We start from the raw sequence: 20,294 nt of genomic DNA, 5'->3' as shown, positions 1-20,294 counted from the left end.
AGTTTTTTTTCTTCAATTGATTGATTTCCTTATATGAGCGATAACTCAGTAAAATCTTTGAAATTGTTGCATGTTGGGTTTATATTTTTGTTCAGTATATATTCACGTATATACACATTTCTATATTTCATATATTGGCCGTAACTGACAGTGCTTTGAGTTCACAGTGCTCAGCCCACTTTCAGAACCATCCTTTACTTGATGTCTGTTGTCTATGACAGCTCTCTTAAATATGGTAAAGTAATGCACGTCCTGTCCTCTGTAAGCCAAACAAAGAGCATCGTGATGAAGCAGCACTGTTATAAACAGTTCCACCCCAAAAGGCAGTAAGACCCTAGCACTACACAGACATTAAGTATGCAGTAAAAAGGCTACAGTAAAAAGGCAGAAAGCACATGAATGTTGAAATGAATAATGTATGGATTTTGCTCTTGGCTACTGCAAGATCTGAGTCAAACACGTTGCCTTCCTGCGTTTGCTGGAAGTTTCAAGGAACAGCAAATGTCACACCAGTTGTTTTTATTTGCACTGTGACGAGGGTAGCCAAATTGCACGATCTACATTTATTGGTAAACATTTCTATATCAAAACATACTGTAACATGTTCAGGCAAAGACATTATAATAACACATACTGTATTGACTCAAGGCTAACTTGTTCTCAATAGCTCTTTCTCTCTCCTTTAACCATTGAATACCATGTTCATGCCCCACTGAATGTACTGATGCAGACGATGATGTCATTCATCATTTTGTGCTGTGCAATTTCTCACACAGCATTTTTTCCCCTTTTGATATCAATGAAAGTAGTGGTAGACGATTGATATCAATGAAAGTAGTGGTAGACTATTGATATCAATGAAAGTAGTGGTAGACTTTTGCAAAGTCAATGCACTTCCCCCAAGGTTATTGGCATTCGTTTTGTTTAATCTAAATTGATTTAAATACAATATATACAATAAAACATTTGAAATGATACATGTAAAAAAATATATGTCATTTTACAACAATATACATACAGTACTGTTTGACGAACAATGTCGGAAAATACAACACGAAAACGACATCTCTACACATTCTCTCCACTGAACAATATAGCACAAGTGAGATTTAACCTGTTGTAAGTAAGTAAGGTAGTATTGGTAAGCATCTAGTCACAAACCAAGTACATTTTCAGTCAAGTTCCACTGCAGATGCTGGACAACAAGTTATAGATCCTGGAATATAAAAGGATTCAATTACTCACTTAACACTTGGTGTTGTTCAGATGCATGCACCTTTGTACACTCACAATTGGAAGACAGCAAAACTTCCCAACAACCCAGAATTTCCATTTATACACTGCTTTCTCTTGTTATTCGTGAGTTATGGGAACAGTGGCAGAAGGCTCCTGGGTAGCATGGCTACTGATCTGTTGGAAATTATTATAAAAAAACACCCTGGAATTATCTAATGGGGTGCATTTGCTACCACATAATGTATATGTTGAGCTCACTAAAAAGTATTAGGAGATATTGCTGTTTGAAGTCAAGTCGCCAAAGGCGGGACAACTGTACGCATCAGTTTGCTGACACTGAGCTGAACAGAATTTATTCATATTTCTATGTTTCCCCGCCAAGATGTAAATGCTAGTTTTGACTTCAGACTTTCTTCAGCTATGACAGCAATTTCCCCTCAAGTAATATCCATGTACAACAACCTCCCAGGATCAAATAAAGGAATCTTGGAATCACAATCTCTATCCCAGGAATATCCCCAGGGATTCCAGGAAAATCAGGGATTCTACTGTGACATGTGTCCATGGCTTAAGCTGTATCATTACAGGTAGTACACTGACCTGATTCGTTGGCACTGCTGTGTACATCAGCACATATATTTCATTGCATTCTGTAATAATGTTCTTACACTTTTCAATAAAGTCCACAAAATTTGAATGAAAGGACCACACTGGGCCTTTTAATAATGCTTGCAGTAAGACATTATGTTCTAAACGTCAGAGGATTTGAAGTGAAACGAAATAATTTTGAAGAATGGGCTTAAGAAGAAGTAATATATAATTTGATGACCTGTACAAAAGATGATGGGGCAGCAGGTAGCCTAGTGGTTAAGAGCATTGGGCCAGTAACCGAAAGATTGCTGGTTTGAATCCCAGAGCCCTTGAGCAAGGCACTTAAGCCTAATTGCTCCTGTAAGTTGCCCTGGATAAGAGCATCTACGAAAAGGTTTGTTTGTACAGAGCACTACAGTTTAATTATGACCATAGCAATTGTATTGCAAGGAGAAGCTATAAACAGTGAATAGTTACCTTATTTACTGACTTTTTAATATGCACAAAATGAAGTCATAAGAGGTCGGGGCCTCACGTAATCAAATGTTTGATAAGAAGGAAGAGGTTGTTATTCAAGGTGATTTGGAACACAGAAGCTTATAATGAATAGATCAGAGCCATGGATAAAGAGAAACCCTTGATCTGTGTCTGAACAAGACCAAATGGGAGAACAACATGGAACAGGCCATGCACCCTTATAATCTCCACCTGGCATAGCCAGAAGAGGACAGGCCACCCCTCAGAGCCTGGTCCCTCTCTATGTTTCTCCCTAGGTTCCTTTGTAGGGAGTTTTCCCTAGCCACTGTGCTTCTACATCTGCATTGCTTGCTCTTTGGGGTTTTAAGCTTGGTTTCGGTATAAGCAACTGCTGATGTAAAATGGGCTTTAGAAATGGATGTGATTGATTGAAACAGCAGGCATACAAGGCATTTTGTGTGAAAAGAAAAACTGCTGTAGGTTTTGAACCATGCCTCCACCTCCACCTTTAGTATTTCAGCAGAATATTGGTATCATGTACGCAAACATGTATCATTTTATTGCATTGCAAAGATTTGTTGAAAGTGATGATGCTCTTGATTATGGAAAGATATTTGTCACAAAGCTACACTTGCTAACAGAACAACATTGTATGAAAAGGGAGAGGACAAGGTGATTCTTCAAAATCGTTTCTGAATTGTTATGACAGTAGTCCTTATCTCATTTTGAGAATTTACTTTATATGTATTTTTTTTTCAAAATTACAGGGTATATTTTATCACTTGTATATTACTGGTGGCTTTAAGTTCTGGACAGAGGTATTATGATAAAGTAGCTGGGGATATAATTGTATTTACTATACCAAAACACAGTACATAGTATACCATCGCCCATGGGTACCACACAGAGTAAAATGTATTTGTTTCTATATTACAGAAACATTCTAAGAGAAGATACATTAGTGGCTGAGAGCACAACATAGGGGAAAGAGAGAAAATGTACTGGAGAGCCTAGCTCCAGGGGGGGTTGTTTGCAGGTGTAAAGCAGAGAGAGCGTGCCAAACACAGACCAATTTACTGGGGTAAAATTGTGCTGTGGTGGAAAAAAGGGAAAGATCAGGTCCACCCCATTTTTCACAATCCGATCTGAGCTGTTAGAGAAGATGGGTGAAAACAAACATTGTTCTCCCGTCAGTGGCTCTGATGGAACATACAGGGAAATAGCACAGCTCGCTCCAACACTTCAACACCACACCAGCCTAGATAGGAGGGATTGAAGCAGCACTGACAAAAGTAAAGCCCTGACACAATGGATATTTGTGGAAATATTTACCATCATAATGCTTATAGGGTAACATGTAAAGGATAACTTCGGAAAGAGGTGAATGGAGCTACAGTACTTACTGATAGCAAGAACATTTGGTGCAATGCTATGTTCCTGGGGAAAAAATTGTCTGCAGGGGTGTTATTTATTAAGCAACACTGTTCAAGACCAGAGGACCCAGAGGCTGCTTTCGATGTGGAAAGAAACTGAGAAAAATATACAGAAAAATAAATAACATCATGAGTGAAATAACCAACAGACCATTCCTATATACTCACACCCATAAAAGAGGTCACACCCATAAAAACGGGTCACACCCATAAAAGAGGTCAGTCAGACAATCCTTAAAAACATGGATTGTGATGATTTCCATAACTGTAAAATTCGATAAAGCTCCCTTCAAATCTAAAAAAAATCTAGATCAAAATATGAATGAATACATACAGTATACAGTATACTATAAAATGAAATAAATATATGTGAAAATAAATTATAAATTAAATGCAAAAATGTATAAATACATACAGAAATAAGTACATAAATAAATACACTGTCAAATGAATTACTAAACCAACTGTTGTCTAAGCCAACTGTTTTTGTATTGTCCTCATTGACTGGGAGGTTGTGTAGTCCACAAGCTTATACTCCTAATGATCAGCCATTCTTTCTGACTGGCAGTCACCACAATACGAACACACTCAATGTCAAAGGCAATCTTGTGGTCCACGTCTTGAACCTCAATGTTGCCATATTTAAACTCCCCTAAGGTGATGTAGGAAGAACACTGCCTTCCTCTTTTTGTCCCCACCAGCTTCTCTCCTACTTCCAGAGCTCCATGGTGTAGGATATCGTTCTGACGATCGTCCGTTCCTGTCACGATTTTGATTTTGCTTATTTTAGTTGATTTGTTAAAGACTATAACAAAGAAGTCTCCGGTAGAAGGGGGTTTCCCCCAAAAGTATTCGTCCACGCTGCTATAAGCCTTGGTGGCGTCATAGTTTTCAAATACATGAATGTTTGTGTACAGGCTAGCAGGCGGGTTGTCAGGGATATCAATGGAGTCTTCTTCAAAGTCATCATCCTTCAACTTGTTCTCTGCCCCTTTATATGAGGAGTAGTAGCCCATGTGCTGGAACAAGGAGGGCTTGAAGCGGATCACATCTTTCTGGGCAAGCAGGTCCCGGAAGTGAATGAGGAGCCAGTCACAGGGCATCTCCTGGTAGAACATGAGCAGGAAGTGGGCCAGGCGTGGCAGGTCTCTTGAGTGGTAGAGCTTCCCTATGTAGCCAAGCTTGGAGAACTCCAGCATCACCCAGTAGGAGCCTTCCCTGGAGGTGACCACCTTCTTCAGGGATGTCAGAAAGTTCCGTGAGCAGCGCACATCATCCTCCAGCATCATGTAGAAATCAGAGAGGTTGGTGCAGAAGTTGAGGAGAAAGGCGTAGTCCACGTTCTGCTTGGAGCGGAATCGTACCCTGTCCTCTGGGTCATTGTAGTTCCTTTTTAGCCCATCCAGTGATGGATAGTACTCCTCAGGGGCATGGATCACCAGGAGATGCCCAGCGATGATGTGGTGGGCAAACTTCCTGGAGATGTCCTGCACCAGGTTTTCACACCAGGCCAGGTCAAAGTCTGCCAGGTGGACCACCACCACAATCTCTTTCAGCTCCTCATAACTGGACTGGTCAAAAATTGATTTGATCGTCTCCATGAGGTAATTCCCTCTTTTTCTTTTCACGGATGACAATCCAATGGTAAGATATTCTGTAAACAGAAAAGTCTATATTATTAAAGCGTACATTGAAAATATAATTTGTGGAATAACAAAGATGAAAGTGACCAAGCAACATGTAATGACAGTCAAAGATACAATTACTCTTTCGGGGCAGTGGGTTCCCAGCGAGGTAACGATATGTGACGTTTATGGTTCCAGAGAAATTAGTGAGGTCTCTGAAGGTGTGAACATATCTCTCAGTGTTTGAAGGATGCATTGATGTCTCTCTCAGCGGTCTTTTATCCTCCTCCTGCAACACACAACAAAGACAACAGATCAGATGAGACGACTTCACATAGTGAATGGCAAACAAACCAATGTCTCATCTCATTTATAAGCCACAAACACACACAGCAAAGTCAACTAATTTCCTTGACATGTCTCACATTCGTCTGTAAATAATACAGAGGTAGAAATAACACATTTTGGTTTTAAACTCCTCAAGAATATAATGTGTAAAAAGAAAAAGAAGGGTTAGCCAACCGATAAGAAATGTGGATACGTCAATCTGATTTCAAAGATTTCTAAAACCATTGAGGCATTTTTTTATTGCCATGGAAATGGACTTTGTGAGAGCACAATATCATTGAAGATATGCAAAATTTCTCAATAATTTAAATAACAAATACAGATAATGTGTTATGATTACCAACATTTGATGGCATCATGAATAAAAAATAAATAATCGGCTTTGGGTCCACATCATGAAAATGTTTCCTTTTGAAAACAAGTAATTATAAAAGGGACAACATGGTTAAATTCTAAAGTGAACTTGTGGGTGAAAATGATGTTGTTTGATTAAGGAGAGGAGAGAGGTCGAAGAGGGTAGTACACCCCAAAATCTAATTCTGTCAGATGTTTTAATACCCCAAAAACGGATCTAGTTTGGAATTCATTTTCTATGCCATCTGCTGTGAGGATTCTCCATCAGCGGGAATCTGCAGGCCTCAATCCCAAAACAATGGAATAGAGAGGCACCCCCTAAATAGTAGTAATTATATTGTGGCTATTATGTTTTTTTAAAACTTTATTTGGGATCGGAGCCTGCAGGTAGACTTAGCCTGCCTTTAAACTTTAAACATCTGACCTTTAAAAAAATTGGGTGAACTTTGCCCTTTATGACTCAAGTGAAAAATATAGAAGAAGACTCACCAGGACGTATCCATCCTCCATGTACAGGTTGAGGAAGAGGAGACAGGTGATCAGGACCCCCAGGAATGGGATGGTGGAGCGTTTACGGAAGCACCTCATCTTGTCCAGGGACTTCCACACCAGCCTCATGATGGAGACACTCACTGGGATCTGCAGGGAAACACAGGGGGAATGGCACATTAGCAAGCTGCGTAGAAAAACGTTGAAATGGAACATATAGTTCATGAGACTGGGTTGGCCTACAGACTGCCATCAGATGAAGTGGTTATAAATAATGTCCTGTTCTTTCAAGCATCACCTTGTTGTACTGAAATCACGTTAGTACAACTCTTCCTGGACATAGTGCATAGTGGGAAAAAACTATTTTCAAAATAACATGGTACTGGCAAACAACTGACATATAAATATTCTAGTGGAATACAACTAGTACCACCAGAAATTGATCAAAGAATACGAAGAGTAACATAAATAAATCCCGTTTTTTTTCTAGAACGCAATTAGGCGTCAGCAAGCTATTTTGTGACACTGCTACAAAGCCCCAGAGATGCCTAATGGAATACAAACTAGCTGTAAGCTTGGTTCAATGACCACACACACATCGATCACGAACACCGGGAGCCTGGATCACCTGGGAATAGGGCTGGTCAATACATTTCTGTTCGGGGTCTAAAACTGACGCTAACATCCTGTCTCTTTGAAGGCTATTTATTCAATCATGACTGGTATTGGTTGTGCGTAATTAGACACTGTTGATGCTTTTGCAATTTTGCATAATTATGGCTTACAGAGTTGAAAATTTTTTAACAGACAACTCTCCTTTAATTTCTACATCGGTATATCTCAATGTCCTGTAGTAGCCAACTGGTAATGCATACAGTATAAAAAGGTATTGAACAAATCATTGAAAAAGAATAGGTATTGATGGAACCTTTGTTCTAATCATTATGACGGTAGCCTAAAGAAACACCTGCCTACAGTAAATGCATCAATTAGTGGCCAAGAGTTCTAATAATAGTAATAATATAATATTGAGCCAAACAAGTAGCTCTCTTCATCTACACTGACAGCTTGTGACTTCCAAATCTCTCTCTCTCTCTCTCTCTCTCAAATAGTAGCCTTCACTGCCACACAGCCATTAAATTTCCAAACTCAGTCAGTGCAATTTACTGCAGGGCTGGCCGACCTTGGTTGTTGAAGAGACCACAAAGTGGCAGGTTTTAGCTGATGTGGGCTAGAGTGAGAACAGGCCGGATAATTACAGATGTAGGATCTTCATTTGACCTATATTGTCACAGCTAAATAATCCTGCAGCAAGAGGATTTTAATGTTTAGTCCATAATGTTAGGCTATTAGCTAGCTAAAAGAGGAAAATTACATACTGTTAATATAACTGTGTGTTAGTGTGGGTTTTCAGTGAATCTATGTAAATCACAAAGGTCATCTGCATTTTCTGTGGTGCAGGGACATTCTTAGCAACAAAAAGAGTGATCACGTTAAGATCCAACATCTGTATGTCCTTCCAAAGGTACCTCTGTAGTGTGGTTGACTAACATCAGACAAAAAGCTGCAGTGCTGACTTCAGTCCGCAGCAGCAGCACAGTGGACTCAACACCACCACCTGATAAAATAGTTCCTGGGTCACCTCTGTCACCTCTTCCTGTCAAAAGTCAACAGCCACAGCAAAATGTGGCACTGGCAACCTTTTTCAGTCGCTTTTTTAAACTACATTACGGGAAAGTAAGCAAATGACAACAGGGGAGGGGTTGGAAGAAAGAAAAGCATCTTGAAATAAACAAAATAAATGTTAGTTGGGCCACTGCAGACTAAATACTACAATTACACAACTGGGCAATTTTAGAATTTTCTGCTTCATGCTGGGTGGGTGGTATTCTGTCTCTCACACATGAGTGCTGGATTTGGTGTCCTGATAATGCAGGTTGGATTAGCACTTTGTACTGGCTGCTTGCCTGCATCCTGAATGGTACCCTATTCGAGTACTAGTCAAAAGTAGGGCCATGGTCAAAAAGTAGTGCTCTTAAAAGGGAATAGGGTGACATTTGGGACGCATACCTTGTTTCAATAATTCAGTCTATCTGGGCTCGGGCTTGATAGAGGAAGCTGTGGCCTAAACCTGCCAAAGGCACAGCTGCAGGTACCTACTTCACTCTCTACACTCTTATTGCACACTCAAAGAGCTGCTGTGGCAAGGATGTGCCAAAAATCTGCACTGCTTTCCCCAAAAGGAATGGCTTTTGATATGCAATATGCATATCCTGTACCAAAATCAAATCAAGTTTTTGAGGGTATGTGTCTGTAAGTGTACCGGACTGTCTCTAAAATATGAATGTGTGTGCACGAGCGAGTGCATGCGTGCATGTGTTGACTATCATGAGTCCAGAGGAGCTTAGTCTGTGGTTTGCAGAGAAAGGGGTAAGTGTATTTTAATGGGCTGTCATAATGGCAGTCAATCACTCCCTCAGCCATCCGAGCTCCCTGCTGTAACATTGCAGCAGGATAGTGATAAAGAGCCATTATACTTTGAACTGAACCAAAGAAACCGCACCACTGCCACTCATTGATATAATACTACTTATGATATGATAACAGTACACAACACGCTGTAGTAGTCTCTCACATCAGTTGGAAATGGTTTGATAGCTATCTATGAAAGACTGCTACCTGTCACTTACAGTCTGTAAGGGAAATGGATCTGAAGAGTGAGGAAAGTAACAAGTAGTTAAAGGGCATTGAGTTGAGCACTGTAAGTACAAAACTCAAGTCAAATTCCACCATTTCCACTAATGCCTCTCAAGGCTCGACTCCTCTGAAGCTTATCCCACTGAAATAAAATTATATTATATTGAAAATTATATTGAATATTATATATTCAAGATACCACCCCAGAGAATGGTTACACTGTCAAAGCAAAAGTGAAATATCTCTGAAACCTGCATTTGACAAGCTCTGGCAATAAAATAATCAAGAATACCAAGCTTTTCAATGTGTTTGTGTACAGTATTATCTACATAATGAATTCATTCCTTTAGCAGGGTACTGGCAGCAGGGCACTGAGGAAGACAGAACAATGAAGTAAAGATTTTGTAGTAAAGAGTTCTCCTCTGGGAGTGTGAGGTGGGAACAACCTTGGGGTCTCAATGTGATATTCAGACATCAAAATAAACCCTTAACAAACACTTTTCTTTCGAGTCTAAGTCACTTTAAACTCCGCAATTTAGTGACACATTAAAAAATTCAAAAATAGGCGAGCCTCGTGTAATGGGAAAACCCGGATGGAAAACACATTGTGAATGAGAAAAGGGAAAAAGATGAATAAAATGGGCAGCAGAAAGCATTTCTCCCACATTTGATGTTGTTATCTGTTTGACATTATTTCCCCTGGGTATCCTGCACCTCACAGATATACAGCTCTGCACAAATAATCAATTAAGCCTGCAGATTTGCAGGGGTTCAGCAGTTGCTTTGTGTCAGGCCTTCAGCCACTTTCAATGGATTTTCTTTCTCCCACAAAAGAGGGAAATACCGGAGGCTGGTGTTGATAACAAAATTGTAGCAAAGCGCGGAATAATAAATCTCTTCATTATGATTTTTTTAAATTTTTTAGCTAAGAATTCAAATTGGCCAAACAGTTGACCAATTACCACATTCTTATGGAATTTGTCACACAAAGAGAATCTATCATCTACAAAGACTTAAAGGACTGTGACAGATATCGACCTCTTTTTCGAAAGATGCTGAATTATCAACATAGGCAGCACACCGAAGGGGATTACTATTGGTGCACTATCACTCTTTAGAGCAATAAATTAAAAAGTTGAAAGCAATTTCATCATGCAATCCATAGATATTACCATACACCCCAACAAGGCTACAACTATCAAGGCTGGAACATTGTCAATCATGTTCCCCAACCTGAGAAGATACAGCTACTCTTCCATCTTGTATTCCACTAACTCCTATTCTAACTTCTACTGAACCTACAGGACACACCCGCATTGATTCTGCGCCCCTCTTGTTTGCTGCTCAGTCTGTCGGCACCGTGACTGTGTGCTCACTTAGCTGCCAACACCTTATCAGATCTGATCATCTTCATCGGGTCCAGACGCTGTGTTCTACCAGTAACCGGTACCGACAAGCTGGCTGGCTGTGTGGAACTCCAGAGGCTCATCGGTGCCAAGGTCCAAACAGATGTACACACACTCCCCTCCTGCTCCAGGCCTGTCACCGCTGTCAGCAGCCTGATCGCACAGACTCTAACGGGAGGTTGTGTGTGAGATTCCCCCCAGGACACACTGTGTGTGTGTGTGTGTGTGTTTCCCCCCAGACATGCTGTCCAAGCTGGCCCTCACTGCCACCACCGCCCCATGGGAGCCAGAGCCAGCCCGTTGACAACTGCAGCTCCAGCTGTTCTCCCATAAGGGCTTGGTGGTGCACCTCGCAAACAGGAAATCAGAAACATTCCTCATACCAATGCCTTCCTGCCTGCATATCTATTAACATTTTAGTTGTTTAGCAGACACTCTTATCCAGAAGAACTTTCGGTAGTGACTACATAGACTTACATTTTAATACTCTCTAAGCCTCCCTCTGTCTGGCAGAAGTCCATAGTGTTATGGATGCTTCCAACTCAAAACCATTACCTATTTTTGATGACTTCTAGGAAGCTAAGCTTTGTTCTAAGTCCAGCCGCAGTTTGGATTCACATACAGTCCTAAAACTCATTGCCATTTATTACCATCCAATCTTTTTATGCAAGGACCAGAGCAGGTGACACAGGTGCGGAGCTTCTGGAATGGGTTCCTCATAAAATATTGAACATGTGTCGCCCATTGATGCTAGCTTCAGCGCAATCAGGCTTCAAAACACTTGGAACAAATGGTAGTCCTTTGGCTGCAGTACAAGCGCTCCTGATAGTTCGACGCCAGCCATGATTGAAATGCGATCGTTAAGAGGGTTCTTCAACATTGGAATGGTCCATATTTTTCTGTTGGATTTCCTTCTAGTTGGCCAGTGGCAAAGCTAAAGGTTGTATAATATATTTTCAAGGCCACCAAATGCAGGCATTCCACACCTGGACAACTGCACAAGTGATCATTAACTGGCTATATCACTGTGATGTTGGATTTGAAAGGGAGATTGCCTTTGTCATTATGACTGTATTGATATCAATTGAAGAAAGAACTACGAGAAGAGAGAGAACAGTGATCTGTTGACATACATTTGTAACATCACAGCGGCCAGTTGAAAGAGGATATGAGTTCCACTGTAATGACAGGGTCTGATCAGACCGAGGAGCAACACCCTCAAAGTGTCTCTGTGATGGGGGTAAGGGCAATGAATGCTACAGTGAATTGGGTGCCGGGCTGCTTCCACAGTGTTATCTGGGTATTTACCTTTAAGGTCAGAAGGAAACATGAAAGGCTTTGTGGTTCCATCAGTGGCGAGCGTAATGAGGACGGGAGGCATGAGAAATGATTCATGTGTAAGCGAGCCTCTCCCAGGCCCTTCTCAGCAGTTTGCACTTTGACCCAGATTAGCACTCCGCCAGAGGCCCGCTGGGGAGGGCTGGAGATGGAGGGCCGCGATACGGCTGGCTCATTTCCACTCGAAAACACACTGGACATGTTGTACTAGACACAAACACGCACATATGAATGCACGCACACACACACACACACACATGCAGGCACACACGCACACACACACACACACACACACACACACACACACACACACACACACACACACACACACACACACACACACACACACACACACACACACACACACACACACACACACACACGGTTTCGGTTAGAACACTGTCTTTGGTGTCATAAAAATGTGTTACTGCTAGACACAGACTGTGAGACACATGATGCCATAGCATTAGAGTACCACATGGTTATGTAACATATTCTGAAGTTATTATCAAGTGTCAGAATATTCTGTTAATTTATCACCATGGACAGGCTACATTCAGCCCATGGCTGACCTGCGTGTTGAGTAGTCCTGCTGCTGCATACTGACTATCCATCCTTGCCCTTTGTGTATGACGTCACATGTCATCAACATATGCTGCAGCATTAATCCAGAACCAGAGGCCTCACGTGTATATCTTCTTTCTTCTCCTCTCCTCTCCTCAGACAACTGTCAGCAACTCGTCCACTCTATCTATAAAAGGACTGGACAGAGGCTGCTCTGGGTGAGAAAAAAAAGCCATTGAGGACAGGAGAGAAAAAAAGAGGAGAGGAGAGAATTCTCTCTGTCTGTCAGTTTTGGAGACGGGAGTCGGAAGGTAGACGGGGGGACTTGGCTCTGCCTTAAAAGCTCTTAAAAAGCCAAGGTCACCTCCTGGTCAAATCTGTGAAATGAGAAAATGGCTGAAGGGGCAAGGGGCCCGTGGCAGATAACATGAGAATGCACTATCTTCTCCCCACACATTTAGTGCAGGGCATTGGCAGGCTTTTCAAAGGGCTCTGTCTCTCTGTGGTTTTGAAATGAGGACCACAGAAAGATACAATAAGATGGCCCAGTTTCCCACCAATCTGACAACAGAGAACAGAACAGAAGAAGTAGTGCTCTTAGGAAATGAGCCTCTGGGATTAGGAAAGTAACCACAGAGATGAATAGTGCTCATATCATTGGGGTTTAGAACAAGGAGGAAAGTGATGTAACAAATCACCAGTACTGTACAAGTTAGGAGCAGATACTGAATAACTTCACCATTCCATTATACTGTACATAAAAAACATTCTACGTAATTTTCAACATTTTCCTTTTTGTATGTTACTAGCAAAACCCTAAAACACCTCACTGAAAGTAAAGCCCAACAATCAAACTATTGAGACCTCAAAAACCATGATATAAAACAGCTTTACACAGCTAAGTAAGAACGCAGTAGCCTACCTTAGTGAACAATACATGTCTGTTATTCCATGTTGACTAAAGCATCCTAAACAGCAGTATCCTCTGTCAGCAGCTGTCTCAGCAGGACACTGTATTCTACTGTACATCTTCTCTCATGACTGATGAAGAGTATCCTATAACCCTGCATCCAGCATCCACCCAATCTCCCCAGTCTTCCCTTCAGCATTAATATTTGATGAGGAATGTGTGCGCTGGACCAATCACTAAAAGTCATTTATCTCCAATAATCCTGACCAGGCAACCAACCCTGCTATAGTCCAGACCTTGTTTTTTACTGCCTTATCAGGGATCTAATCTTTTCTAGCATGAGATTCTTAAAAAAAAAAAAAGACATGTTGCAAGCTACTGATTTTTAGCTTTCAAATAGGCAGGTTCTTCTTAATAAACCACTCTAAGCGGGCACTATAAAATCTGTTCGATTTTTTTCCCCAAAAAATTTTGTTTTGTATTTTCCAAAATTCTGCTTTTGGGGTATTAATTTCTCTGCTTTCATTGTTTTCAGTACTGCTTTCTTTTGTAAATGACTCGTTTATAACAATAACAACAAGCTAATGAGGATGTTTTTACACTGTCTTTGTCTGTCTGGCTCCCTGTGTCCTATGGGATGTGCTGCGTTCATTAATTGGCTATTTTCAGACCTAATGTCTCCAGTCTTACTCAACTATAGTGTTGTTCTAACACTTCTGAGTCATCCACCAAACATTAGTGGCCATTATACGGCACTTGACTTACTTGTAAAAATGATGCTAAATATTTTGCCTAATATCTGATAATATGAATGACTAAACTGTAAGTGATAGGCCTATACCACCAAAACTGCGTATATAATAATATGTTCATATAATGAGATGTTTGATGAAATATTTTTTTCCAATCAGTAATGGATGTTTAGTCTTATAATCAGACAGAATTAAATGAGGCACTAAACGGCCTGTAACGCAATTACACTTTAATTAACGACTGGTTTACTGTTCACTGACATTTATGCTCAGAGCAAAGACTAACTGCTTTTCTACTCTGGTGACTTTGGCTAATTTTCCATGTCTGATTCCCCTTGTCACCCCATAGAGAATTGACTAAAGTCATGTTTGGTGACTCCAAATGTCACCAATAATCAGAATAGGTAATGATATGTCATGTCGTTGCACATAAAAATATGATCCAGTCACAAGAGACAAAAAATTCCAAAATGCAATGACATACACGAGCCAAGGGTGAGGTTTTACATTCAAGTGGTGTACTGTATGCAGTGAGTATGTAATAAATGACATGTAATGTCGTTGTGCATGAACAGACGACCACATACTCTAGTTAAGACGGCCGTTTTCTTTACCTCCAAATGCTATATGCATCATACGCAACTATGCTGTGTTTGTATTTCGGTACATACATGTATATTGCTGTCAGTCTCTGCTTCTAACAAAGCAAGCCCTTTATCTTTGAAGTATTTCTGCAAGGCTCAGGTAAAACACTATACAATTCTTATTTTAATGTTGTTTTTTTTGCATAAAGAAAACTTTTTGTTTTGTTCAACCTTAAGGCAGGCTCTCAACCTGGATCAAGCTGCGTCCGAAATGGCACCCTATTCCCTATAAAGTGCACCACTTTTGACCAGGTACCATAGGGCACATGGTCAGAAGTAGTACACTATGTAAGGAATAGGGTGCCATTTGGAACACAAACCTGGTATCTCTCTTATGTAGCAATATACACATTCTTACATACTGGAGTATAGGTCTTAAAAATAACCAATCCTACCTGTTTTTTCAAAACTTTGCTAGTAGCCCTCACAGGAACTTATGCATAGTATAAACTATCCCCGAACTTGGTGAAATATCAAATCAGAGGCTAGTGAAAGCATTCCTGATTTTATTATTGATGTCCAGAAAGAGGACGAGGTAACTGGAAATATTCTTATATGACTTCAAAGTCCTACTGTTGAGTCCTATACAGAAACATACCAACAGTACACACATGCACCACATACTCTGAAAAGAGTGTAGCCTACATGCACTCTCGTCTTGCTGCACTCTCGTCTTGCTGCACTAATGTCTTGCTGCACTCTCGTCTTGCTGCACTCTCGTCTGGCTGCACTCTTGTCTTGCTGCACTCTTGTCTTGCTGCACTAATGTCTTGCCCATGCATTTTTTTAGATACAATAAAGTTGAATTATAACACATAAAAAATAAAATGAACTAGGAGAGAACACAAATTATGAAATCCACAAAAAAGGCATATGCCCCATTTTAAAACTTCTCAAAATGTATTCCATTCAGAAACAGTAACTAACTGGTCCCATTTGCCTCAGGGGCAGAAGCTCATGTGTTTAGAATTCAGCCTGTGCCTGGTACTGCCAGTACACCAGCCGAGGTCCACCTTTGGCTCATTTCCTAACAATTTTCAAGCTTCCTCTAAAATGAATATGAATATGCATCGTTGTTGCGCAATGAATCCATTTGCAAGACAGAATGATAATGAAGAAAAAGTGCTTTCAAAAAAGCCAATTAATCTTATGTAAAACGGCTGCTCAATGCGGCTAATGAGATGCCATTTTAATAAGCGGGTGTGTTGTACAACAAAGCCATTTGGTAAACACTATTGTTCATTTGTTTGATGACATGCAGGCAACATAACAGATTTGGGTTTATTAAAAAATAGCAATCAATGTTTTATCTGAGGGAGAAGAAATAACTCTCACCTACAGGGAAATGTCTCTACTTATATAAGCTACTCCAGACAAGCTAAATCAAATACTGAAAGTATTTAAAAGAAAACAAAAAGAATGTGAACCCAGGTTTCCCACATGAAAAATACCATAGTATAGTATGGTATAAATACTATAGGATCCACTGTAGTGTTTTTGCGGACTAAAGTATTTACTGTATTATACTGTAGTATTTACAGTTAACTATAGTGTATTACATTTCTATAGCGCTTTTCATAGAATCTCAAAGCACTTCAAGAGCAAAAAACAAACAAGAAATACATCATGATTGGTCAACCGATAGAGGCCAAGTCTTTGAAAGCTGCATCCTCCGAAGGTGGAGAGGGTGAGTTCATGGCTTGAGCGGAGAGAGCTGGTCAGAGGATGCTAGATGATGGTGATGGAGTCTGCTGATGATCTTGTAGAGGGCAAGTCTGGGAACCAGTCTGACTCTTTTGGTCATTGGACTTCTTCTCTTCCAGTCTGTGAGGCAGCCACTTGGGTGATGCCTCAGCAGCTCTGGGCACCAGAATGATCTCCACACAAAGTTCAGAATAGTAGCCAGTCGTCCTCATTACGAGCCCTCTGCCTCAGCACTGCTGTATTCCTCCATCTCCCATTCCTCTCACGCTTCAGGCGACTCCTCAAATGATGTTCTCAGAAGATCAGGAATTGGCAGCCAGGTGAAATAAAAAAGCTGTAACTTTAGTATAAAGAACTAAAACTATAGTATAAATCACTGGGGACGGGGGGACGTGTCATTTTTTACCCCCTCCAGTTTTAGCATTGGAATGTGATACAAAAACGAGGCAACAATGTGCTTGAGGAACATGCGGACACCTCCGAGCGGTCGGGAAGGCTGTTTGGAGTGTTTATTCGACTTTGTAAAAAAAAGTTGCGCCCCTGGTATAAATAACGTAGTAAAAAAAACTGTAGTATACACTAACTGTACAAAACATTATGAAAACCTGCTCCTTCCATGACATGGACTGACCAGGTGAATCAAGGTGAAAGCTATGATCCCTTATTGATGTCACCTAAGGCAACTCCACCAACACGGACTGCAAGACTCTTCAGAGGGGGATACGTGCAGCCGAACGCATCATTGGGTGCACACTGCCTACCCTACAGGACACCTACAACACCAGGTTTCGCTGGAAGGCCAAGAAGATAACTATCGGACCACCATCTTATTACATTTGCAATCGCAATAATAATCTGCTTAGACCCCAACAAAGGATCATCAAAAGCCGTGCTATAAATTCTCGGACAACCCAAAGATTCCTAGATGCCCCTCCAGACTCCCTCCACCTATCCAAGGATGTCAGAGTATAAAAATCGGTTAACCACCTAACTGAGGAACTCAATTTAACCGGACATAATAACCTAGATGCAATCGCATTCTCCTGAGGTGCTGACCTGTTGTATCCTCTACAACCACTGTCACTATTATTAATTGACCCTGCTGGTCATCTATGAACATTTGAACATCTTGGCCATCTACTGTTATTATCTCCACCCTGCACAGCCAGAAGAGGACTGGCCACTCCTCAGAGCCTTTCTTCTTCTCTAGGTTTCTTCCTAGGTTCCTGCCTTTCATGGGAGTTTTTCCTAGCCACCGTGCTTCTACATCTGCATTGCTTGCTGTTTGGGGTTTTAGGCTGGGTTTCTGTATAGAATATTGTGACACCGGCTGATGTAAAAAGGGCATCATAAATACATTTGATTGAAAATTTGATTGAAGATCATCAGGGTCCCCAGCCACCCAAGCCATGCCCTGTTCTCCATGCTACAATCACTCAGACACGGCAGTACAGGAACATTATGGCAAAAACTGAAAGACTGGCCAATAGCTTCTACTTTCAGACCATCAGGCTGCGGAATAGCCACCACTTGTCAGCTATCTGCTCCTCCCTCTCCCCTGCTGCTCCCCCTATGGACACCCCCCCACACCCCCTCAACAGACACTTACCTTACCTGCTTCTTCCCCTATGGACCCCCCCCAACATACTTTTACTCATTCATCACTGTTGCAGTTGTTAATATGTATATTATAGATGTTTTTAATAATAATTTGTACCGTTTTTATTTCACTTGGACCCCACACCCCCCTCAATGGTCATGCTGCTCCCCCTGTGGTCATTCCCCCCCAACAGTCTTAACTCTGCCTCCTACCCAATGGACATGTATTTATTCATCACTGAGGTCATTTCCCCCCAACCCCCTCAACAGTCTAACTCTGCCTCCTACCCAATGGACATGTATTTATTCATCACTGAGGTCATTTCCCCCCCAACCCCCTCAACAGTCTAACTCTGCCTCCTACCCAATGGACATGTATTTATTCATCACAGTGGTCATTTCCCCCCCAACCCCCTCAACAGTCTTAACTCTGCCTCCTACCCAATGGACATGTATTTATTCATCACTGAGGTCATTTCCCCCCCAACCCCCTCAACAGTCTTAGCTCTGCCTCCTACCCAATGGACATGTATTTATTCATCACTGAGGTCATTTCCCCCCCAACCCCCTCAACAGTCTTAGCTCTGCCTCCTACCCAATGGACATGTATTTATTCATCACTGAGGTCACCCCCCCCATGTATTTATTCATCACTGCTACAGTTGTTGTTATTATATAGTTCTATTTCTATTGTTGTTTTTTATTACAATTGTCATTATTTTATTTCACTTGGTCCTGCATGTTGGAGCTCAGAGCCTAAGATTTTCACTGCACCCTGCAATCACATCTGCAACCCTGTACATCTGAATCTGTTGAATCTACTTCAATCAGTGTAGATGATGAAGGAGAGGAGACCAGTTAAAGAAGGATTTTTAAGCCTTGAGACAATTGAGATTGTACATATGTGCCATTTAGAAACAAAAGATTTAAGTGCCTTTGAACAGGGTATGGTAGTAGGTGCCAGGTGCACCGGTTTGAGTGTGTCAAGAACTGCAATGCTGCTGGGTTGTTCATGCTCAACAGTTTCTGATGTATGAAGAATGGTCCAGCATCCAAAGGACATCCAGCCAATTTAACTCAACTGTGGGAAGCATTGGAGTCAACATGAGCCAGCATCCCTGTGGAATGCTTTCAACACCTTGTAAATTCCATGCCCTGACGAATTGAGGCTGTTCTGAGGGCAAACGGGGGTGCAATTACATTTTAGGAAGGTATGGCTAATGTTTTGTACACCCAGTGTATAATGTAGTATTTATTGTGTTTTTGCAGACTGTAATATATAGTGTTTATATATAGTGTTTTTGCAGACATTACTGGAGTATTTTCTATAGTGTTTTTGTTTTATTATCTTTGACATAGAAGCAGAGGCTTTCTCCTTGAGGAACACTGGAGAAATACTAAAAGCACAAATTTCCCATAACCTGTAGGTAGGTAGGTAGGTAGGTAGGACTGGAATCTGAACAGATACACAATATAAACGGTCTATACTTGGCATGTATGTTTCTCACTTATGGGTGGCAAAAATGTGGATATGGGGGAGGTGAATGGGCAGGGTGTATACAAATTAAATACAGTAGTATATACTATATAAGAAAACTGCTGAGTTTTTGCAGACTGTAGTGTTTTTGTGGACATTATATTAATATTTACTACATAGATTTTTTTGCAGATAATACTGTAGTATTTACTATAGTATACTACAAAATTATATAGTAAGTACTATATATGATCGAGGGAAAATAGTGTGTAATATAGTATTCTATTACAGTATACTACAGTTTACTAAAGAATACTACAGGACTTAGTACAGAATTCTCTACTAACTGTAGAATACTGTAGTAGAATACTATACTACACACTGTATTTTCCCTCGATCATGTATCTTACTTACTATAACATTTTGTAGTATACTGTAGAATACTAAATTAGTATTTTTTCATGTGGGTTGACTGTATTACTACCAAAAACATAATGGACTGAATGTGTATATTATGGTATGTATCCTATGGGCGTGCTTATATGGTGCAGTACATTTCCCAAAAGGTTAGTTCCTTACAAGCAGAGAAAGTAAAGAATGTGGTTAAACTCAGAACTACTGAACATGTCAGGCTTCAGTGGAAATTGTTG

General features: G+C 40.8%; 1 protein-coding gene across 1 annotated transcript in view; it reads right to left on the bottom strand.

Annotated features, from left to right (window-relative positions):
- Positions 1–504: 504 nt before the first annotated feature.
- Positions 505–20,294, bottom strand: part of mgat4c (mgat4 family member C) — a 207,065-nt gene continuing 187,275 nt past the window's right edge. The window contains exons 4-6 of the mRNA XM_014125695.2: positions 6,554–6,703; positions 5,504–5,651; positions 505–5,391 (exon numbers count right to left, since the gene is read on the bottom strand). Of these exons, the coding sequence (XP_013981170.1) occupies positions 4,235–5,391; positions 5,504–5,651; positions 6,554–6,682 (1,434 nt within the window). The 5' untranslated portion in view covers positions 6,683–6,703 and the 3' untranslated portion in view covers positions 505–4,234. The remainder of the gene's footprint in view (positions 5,392–5,503; positions 5,652–6,553; positions 6,704–20,294) is intronic.

Source organism: Salmo salar, chromosome ssa10 (genome assembly GCF_905237065.1).
Source record: "Salmo salar chromosome ssa10, Ssal_v3.1, whole genome shotgun sequence".
NCBI lineage: Eukaryota > Metazoa > Chordata > Actinopteri > Salmoniformes > Salmonidae > Salmo > Salmo salar.
This window is presented reverse-complemented; position numbering and strand designations above follow the sequence as displayed.